Here is an 8,740-nt window from a genome sequence, read left to right as displayed (position 1 = left end):
GGGTATAGCCGATGTGGAGCACCATTGCCAACTGTCACAACCAGGACGTTCTGTATAAATTTGCATATTTCGGATCCATTGCCCTTACAAATACGGTATATGTAAAAACAACTGGTCAATTTAATGTTGTGCTTGTTGTATGCTCTTTTGCATTAAATAGAATACTCCGGGGAGCGAAAAACATTATTGAGCTGCTCCTCACTGATCCCGCCACACTCCCTCTTCTCCTGCTGCAGTGAAGGAGGTCAATTTTCCCTGCATACGTCATCCTCCTTTTCAACTCCTGAACCTGCTGCTCTGCTAAACCCCCCTTCCAAGGACTTTGCGGTGTGTACTAGTGCTGACTTGTGCAAGGAAAATTGACCTCCTGTTTCTACATAGTGCTTAGAAGGATTCAATTAATCTGTTTTTAATCACGGGATGTGACAGACCTAATGGAAAAGAGAAGAATTAACCGGTTAGAAAGCCAAAATGAGCAATTGTAAGTACACAGTGCTGTATAATCTGATGACTGAAATATATTTAGAGGCCAGAAGTTTTGATGGGAGGAGGAGCGCTTCTTTAACTAACATTAAACCTAGTTTTATATTGTGTTACAAAACATTCAGAAAACAACCACATATCTGATTAAACAAAACTTGTGTATTTTTTTTTTTTTTAAACTGCAGGGCAAACAAATTTAACTTTACCACAAAAAGGACTTTAACCAGATTTAAAAAAAAAAACACAAAAAAAACTACATAACAGAAAAATAATTTTACATCTTTATACAGATATTTCAGGGTTGAAAAGGAAGAGCATCAACCCTCCCCCAATTACCCCACTATAATGATCATGGGGGTAATGTTTATTCCATATACAATAACGTCTGTTTACAACCAAGCAATACAAAAGAACTTTATTGGAAAACTTCCAGAAAGGGTTAAATACATTTTTTTTTTTTATTATTTTTAACGAAATTCCTTCAGATCACCTCTCGGGCTAGAGGAGGTGCAACTAGCAGACAGTGGATGTCTAAAAAAACAAACAAACAACTGTTTCAAGATCAGCATATATTGTGCATCATTACAGGGCATTGTAAAACTGGACTGTAACTCTGGGTAAAAATTCCAGAGAGAAAATTAAAAAAAAATTATAAAATGGCCCAATAAAATTTTAAGTTGTACAGTAACTGAGGAAGTTGAAAAACAGTAAAGGAAAAGTAAAATAAAGACCCAAGTATTGGTGAGACACAACTGATGACAAACGTAAAGTACTTGGTTACAGTACCAGCAAACTGATGGAAAAATAGCAGCAAGTCTTAAAGGGATTGTCCACTACTTGGACAACCCCTTCTTGATCTAAATGTTTGGCCCCGATAAAATAAAAAAAAACCCTATACTCATTTTCTGTGACGTCGCCGTTCCAGCGGTGTCGGCACTCGCAATCTCTTGTGCGGTGTTGTGACATGTGACCCTGGCGCCCAATCAGCAGAGGTGTCACTCTCCCCGCCTTCAGACAACTGAACATGAAGAGGAAGTCCAGGCTGTAGCTGATCTCAGACTTCCTATTCAAATCATCAGGAGCCGGGCACAGTGACGCCAGCGCTGATTGGGTGCCCAGGTCACATGTCACAACAACAACACGGAAGCCCCGGGGAGAGCGAGTGCCGACACCATGGGAATAGCGCCGGAACAGGAGGGAAGTGTAAGTTTTTTTTTTTTTTCGGGGTCAAGCGTGCCTTCTGAGAGTTGTCCAAGCAGTGGACAACTTCTTTAATGATTTCTTAACGATCATACGATATCTGATACCGCAAGAATTGCATTCTCCTTCAAAGATATTTTGAAACCAATGGAAAGTTGTTTTTTTCTTTCTTTTTTACATAAGAGAATGGGGTTTAAATACAATAAAACATGTTGTGACTGTAAAAGTTAAGTAGCATGCTCAGTAATGAAGTCTGTACGACAAGATATTCTCCGTTCTATGGCTGATGTGGATAGCGGTATGCTTGTTAGGCGGAACGGCTCATATCCACATTGTGTGCCTGGTATAACTAAGTCCACGATTACACAAAGTGCATCTCTGTATAAAAGGGACACAAACTTATCATTTTCTGACATGGAGAAACTACATTCCTGCAGTCACAGGTGTCCGCATTGTACTTTGCATGCTGTAACATAAAAATAATTGGAAAGACAGGGAAGTTAAGAGAGAAAAACTGCAAAGGAGTTGGATTTGCAATGCTAAAACCATGGCATCCTGCCATGGGGGCGCTAAACATTTAGTGGTTACACAGATTTAAAATGCACATGTGAAATTTCTCCCCAATTTCAGATTAGTGTCTTATAAAAGATCCTTTTTCTTGTCGGTCTATATACATTATACACAGCTAGGATGTGTCCGTAGGAGTCCAGCATTACTGTTTTCACATCACTCATATATAGCCAGAATTAATATTTTTTACATTTTCTTTAAGCGGATCATCAAAGTAGAGGATATGAAAAGAGGAAAAAAATGGACAATGCTTGACTAATCAAAAAGACAAACGTGGAAAAAGGTGGCACGATGCTGATTGGGCAGCGTTACAAATATATGATGTCAATAGGAGCCATAAAACGGTACTCTTTTTTTTTGCCACTTTTGCTCAGACACTAAGCATAGATCTTGTACTGGCAATCACCACGAAAAAACAAAACAGGTATTATATCAGAAGAGAAACATAAGAAGTGTTAAGATTAAAAACTGGGTGCCAACAGTTACTTCCAGGTAATGCAACAAGACCCAAAACTGTACTTCTTATATAGTGATTCGTGAGGACATCTCCGTAGCAATGCCATCCCTTAGCTCCTGGAACACATGAAATTCGGACGCCTGAGCATGTGTGCTCGTTAAAATCCATAACTGAATAGTCATGACTGACGGAGTGTATCAACAAAGGACAAAAACAAATCCATCTCAGAACTTCAAAAGAACATTTAACCAAGAGTCTGTAAGCAAAGGATGCACGATCCTGACCCAGAACGTTGTATTACATGAATGAGGTGTTCAATGTGGAGCACGGTATTTCCCCCAATGTGAGAAAAGAAATCCCATGTCTTATCAGTCCAATGGAGGATGCACTGAATAAATACAGTCCTGTTCTGCAACACCAGATCTCCCATAGGCAGGAATGAGTCAACCAAGCTCGTTGATAGGGCAAAATAATTGGGCTTGTGTGTCCTGGATCAGAGCGATACCTCAGAAGCCCTTTATGGAGAAACTCTGGCTGAAGAAACACCATTCAACTGATGCACTGACTCATCCCAGATGTGTCCTGTGATCCAGTCACATGACTTTACGTAGACAGGGTCCTTGAGTTCTGAAGTTTCCTGTCATGAAAAAATGTAGAGAAAAATAGATAATTAAAACAAAAAAAATTATATGATCTACAGAAGCAAACACTACAGTCTATGGATACAAGCTAAGAATGGGCTTTATTTCTATGCCACACACGTACCAAATATGTCCAGGTCAAGTGTTTTATATAATAAGAGAACAAACCCAGCTCTGAGCTCTAAATGCTGAAAAGGAAGCAGGAACCAACATTGTATTTCCCTGCACACCCCTTCTATGTACTGATGTACTGGACTGATGCCTAGTAACCGGCGTCAGAAGCCTTAGGTCACCTTGACATGGCAGGACACTGACTGACAATCTAATGCCAGATTTGCAAGTCCATGCATTGTGAAAATACAATCAATGCCACTCATATGCTAGTAAAAAGCTTTGGATATATGTCTTTGGTGGAAGTGTGTGACATATTTCACTATCTAGGCTTGCAAAAGTCCCCCCTCTACTTGGCTTGTTACCTATTCTGCGACATTACAACTTGTGTTTATTCAGGCCCCTTTAAATTTTTCACTCTTTGTATCATTGCAGCCATTTGGTAAATTCAAAAAAATTCATTTTTTTTCTCATTAATGTACACTCTGCACCCCATCTTGACTGCAAAAAAACCCAGAAATGTAGAATTTTTTGCAAATTTATTAAAAAAGAAAAACTCAAATATCACATGATCATAAGTATTCAGACCCTTTGCTCAGTATTGAGTAGAAGCACCTTTTGAACTAGTACAGCCATGAGTCTTCTTGGGAATGATGCAACAAGTTTTTCACACCTGGATTTGCAGATCCTCTGCCATTCTTCCATGTAGATCCTCTCCAGTTCCGTCAGGTTGGCTGGTGAACATTGGTGGACAGCCATTTTCAGGTCTCTCCAGAGGTGCTCAATTGGGTTAGGTCAGGGCTCTGGCTGGGCCAGTTAAGAATGGTCACAGAGTTGTTCTGAAGCCACTCCTTTGTTATTTTAGCTGTGTGCTTATGGTCATTGTCTTGTTGGAAGGTGAACCTTCGGCTAAGCCTGAGGTCCAGAGCACTCTGGAAGAGGTTTTCATCCAGGACATCTCTGTAATTAGCCGCATTCATGTTTCCTTCAATGGCAACCAGTCGTCCTGTCCCTGCAGCTGAAAAACACCCCCATAGCATGATGCTGCCACCACCATGTTTCACTGTTGGGATTGTATTGGGCAGGTGATGAGCAGTGCCTGGTTTTCTCCACACATACCACTTAGAATTATCACCAAAAAAGTTCATCTTCGTCTCATCAGACTCATCGACTTATTTCTCATAGTCTGGGAGTCCTTCATGTGCTTTTTTAGCAAACTCTATGTGGGCTTTCATATGTCTTGCACTGAAGAGAGGCTTCCGTTGGCTCACTCTGCCATAAAGGCCCGACTGATGGAGGGCTGCAGTGATAGTTGACTTTGTGGAACTTTCTCCCATCTCCCTACTGCATCTATGGAGCTCAGCCACAGTGATCTTGGGGTTCTTTCTTTACCTCTCTCACCAAGGCTCTTCTCCTACAATTGCTCAGTTTGGCTGGACGGACAGGTCTAGGAAGACGTCTGGTGGTCCCAAATTTCTTACATTTAAGGATTATGGAGGCCACTGTGTTCCTAGGAACTTTGAGTACTGCAGAAATTCTGTTTTAACATTGGCCAGATCTGTGCCCTGCCACAATTCTGACTCCAGCTTCTTGGCCAGTTCCTTTGACCTCATGATTCTCCTTTGGTCTGACATGCAGTGTGAGCTGTGACGTCTTATATAGACAGGTGTGTGCCTTTCCAAATCAAGTCCTATCAGTTTAATTAAACACAGCTGGATTCCAATGAAGGAGTAGAACCATCTCAAGGAGGATCACAAGGAAATGCACAGCATGTAACTTAAATATGAGTGTCTGAGCAAAGGGTCTGAATACTTATGACCATGTTATATTTCAGTTTTTCTTTTTTATTACATTTGCAAAAATTTCTAGACTTATGTTTTTTTTCCGTCAAGATGGGGTGCAGAGTATACGTTAAAGTGAAAAAAATTAACTTTTTTGAATTTACCAAATGGCTGCAATGAAGAGTGAAAATTTTAAAGAGGTATATTTACTTTCCGTTCCCACTGTAAAACTAAAACTTGGCATGTGCATATGTAGTCATCCCTTTTGCTATGAAGCCTCTAAAAATTTCTGGTGTAAACAATTACCTCAGCCCGAGCAAGGAGGATAGTAATACTGAAATTTTTGGCCACCAAGGTAAACGATATGTCTGGAGCGAAAATAAGACAGCTCATCACCTCAAGAACACTACACTCAAAGTGAAACATGGTGGTGGCAGCATCATGCTGTGAGGATGCTTTTCGTCAGCAGGGACAGGAAAAATAGTCCGAGTCAAGGGGAAGATGGATGGTGCGAAATACAGAGATATTCTTGAGCAAAACCTGTTTCAGTCTGTCAGTTGTTTCAGACTGGGAAGGAGGTTCACCTTTCAGCAAGACAATGACCCAAAGCATACTGCTAAATAATACTCAAGTGATTTAAGAAAAAACGTGTAAATGTTTTAGAGTGGCCTAGTCAAAACCCAGACCTTAATCCAGTTGAGCATCTGTGGTCAGACTTGAAGATTGCTGTTCACCAGAGGAAACCATCTAATTTGAAGGAGCTGGAGCAGTTTTGCCTTGAGGAATGGGCAAAAATCCCAGTGAAAAGCTCAGAGACTTATCCAAGGCGACTTGCAGCTGTAATTGTTGCAAAAGGTGGCTCTGCAAAGGACGGACTTTAGGGGAGTGAATAGCTATGCACACTAAAAGTTTCAGCTATTCTGCCTTATTTGTGGTTTGCTTCACAATAAAAAGAAAACCAAATGTTCACAGTTGTAGGCATGTTCTTTACATGAACTAATACAAGTCCTCAAAAAAAGAAAAAAAAAAAACAGTGAAATTCCAGGTTGTGAGGTAGCAAAACATGAAAAATGCCAAGGGGGTGAATATTTTCGCAAGTCACTGTATAGAATGGCTATATTCACATGCTGCAGAATCATAAATTGGATGAGAGAATTTGTGTAAGTAATTTGGGTATTTCATTGCAGACCTGATTGCTGATTTCATTCTACTCCATTTACTAAACATTTAATAGGGTGAAAACCTCAATGAAAATTATAAATGTTACCGTGCAAAGCTCTATGGAATATCAGTCTACCCAGCTATTCCATGCCTTTTTTTATTTTTTTTTTCTTAGTGTACCAAACTCTAACAACCAGATAGAGCAGATAGAGAGCAAAAGGACATTGTTTTCATCTCTGTTGAGTGAATATGAGGGCTATAGATAAACTTGGGGTACTGACAATCAGCAGTGTCTGTGAGCGTCCACTAAACAGGGGGTGTTGGGTTCTGTTCCTCACACAGTATAATATCTGTACTGCCAGAGCTGGTGCTGGTTTTTGGGTGCCTGCCAATCTGATATTGAAGACCTTATCTGATTATGTGAGGATAGATCATCAATATGGTACTAGCGGAGAACTCCTTTAATGCAACATCATTTTTTGCTGTCAGTGTGATTAGCAATTAAACAGAATAAAATGTCTAAAAAGAGCTCCCTTCCCCATCTGTGAGGCGACTTTCATCTATCTTTTATCCCGGCTGTGGCCTATAGGTATGTACATTGACAATGAATCTAGCAAGCAGCATAATTGTGAAAATATAGGTTGTATGAAATCTTACCATTTTCACCTCCTCGGGGGTGGGTACAGGGATGGGGCTGAGCCCTGCTGACTTGCTACAATGGCCGTAGAAGACAAACCTATAAATACAAGGATGGCTTTAAGTGTCTTTTCTGTCAAGTAGAATTTATTCAGGATATAGCAACATCAAGGAAAGGTTTCATTACCAGACAATAAGATATATTTAAATAGAGGCAAGTTACAAAACAGATTGAGAAATTTAAAGGGGTTTTCCACTTTAAGGAAAGTGGCTCCCAAATGCTCTAAAATAAAAAACAAGAGCCTCCCAGAGTCAAGCGCAGTCTCTCCGATACTAACAAACAGAGCCTCCCTGAGTCTAGAGCAATCTATCCGACAAAAACAAACAGACCCTCGGTGAGTCTAGCGCAGTCTCTCTGACACAAACAGACCCTCCTTGAGTCTAGCGCAGTCTCTTCGACACTAACAAACAGACCATCCCCGAGTCTAGCGCAGTCTCTCCACCATTAACAAACAGACCATCCCCGAGTCTAGCGCAGTCTCTCCACCATTAACAAACAGACCCTCGGTGAGTCTAGCGCAGTCTCTCCACCATTAACAAACAGACCCTCCCTGAGTCTAGCACAGTCTCTCCGATACTAACAAACAGACCCTCCAAGTCTAGCGCAGTCTCTCCGCCATTAACAAACAGACCCTGATTGAGTCTAGTGCAGTCTCTCCGACACCAAATACAGACCCTCCCTGAAACTAGCGCAGTCTCTTCAATACTAACAAACAGACCCTCCCTGAGTCTAGCGCAGTCTCTCCATTAACAAAAAGACCCTGATTGAGTCTAGCGCAGTCTCTCCGACACAAACAGACCCTCCATGAGTCTAGCGGTCTCTCCGACACTAACAAACAGACCCTCCAAGTCTAGCAGTCTCTCCATTAACAAACAGACCCTGACTGAGTCTAGCGCAGTCTCTCTGACACAAGCAGACCCTCCTTGAGTCTAGCGCAGTCTCTCCGACACTAACAAACTGACCATCAATTGAGTCTAGAGCTGTCTCTTCGACACAAACTGACCATCCCTGAGTCTAGCGCAGTCTTTCCGACACTAACAAACAGAACCCCCGAGTCTAGAGCAGTCTCTCCATTAACAAACAGACCCTGATTGAGTCTAGCGCAGTCTCTCCGACACAGACAGGCCCTCCGTGAGTCTAGCACAGTCTCTCCGACACTAAAAAACAGACCCTCTGAGTCTAGCGCAGTCTCTCCGACACAAACAGACCCTCCCTGAGTCTAGAACAGTCTCTCCAACACTAACAAACTGACCATCAATTGAGTTTAGAGCAGTCTCTTCGACACAAACAGACCCTCCTCGAGTCTAGCGCAGTCTCTCAGACACCAACACACAGACCCTCCCTAAATGTAGCGCAGTCTCTCCGACACAATCAAACAGACCCTCCTTGAGTCTAGCGCAGTCTCTCCGACACTAACAAACAGACCCTCCAAGTCTAGCACAGTCTCTCCATTAACAAACAGACCCTGATTAAGTCTAGCGCAGTCTCTCTGACACAAACAGACAGACCCTCCGTGAGTCTAGCGCAGTCTCTTCGACACTAACAAACAGACCCTCCTTGAGTCTGGCGCAGTCTCTTCGACACTAACAAACAGACCATCCCCGAGTCTAGCGCAGTCTCTCCACCATTAACAAACAGA

At 41.8% G+C, this 8,740-nt stretch overlaps 1 protein-coding gene across 4 annotated transcripts in view; it reads right to left on the bottom strand.

Moving 5' to 3' along the window:
- Positions 1-883: 883 nt before the first annotated feature.
- ZNF609 (zinc finger protein 609) overlaps positions 884-8,740 on the bottom strand; it is a 126,372-nt gene continuing 118,515 nt past the window's right edge. For all 4 annotated transcript variants that reach the window (XM_077264020.1, XM_077264019.1, XM_077264021.1 and 1 more), the window contains 2 exons: positions 7,062-7,140; positions 884-3,347 (listed from right to left, as the gene is read on the bottom strand). In XM_077264020.1, the coding sequence (XP_077120135.1) occupies positions 7,067-7,140 (74 nt within the window). In that variant the 3' untranslated portion in view covers positions 884-3,347; positions 7,062-7,066. The remainder of the gene's footprint in view (positions 3,348-7,061; positions 7,141-8,740) is intronic.

Source organism: Ranitomeya variabilis, chromosome 5 (assembly GCF_051348905.1).
Source record: "Ranitomeya variabilis isolate aRanVar5 chromosome 5, aRanVar5.hap1, whole genome shotgun sequence".
NCBI classification, from domain to species: domain Eukaryota; kingdom Metazoa; phylum Chordata; class Amphibia; order Anura; family Dendrobatidae; genus Ranitomeya; species Ranitomeya variabilis.
This window is presented reverse-complemented; position numbering and strand designations above follow the sequence as displayed.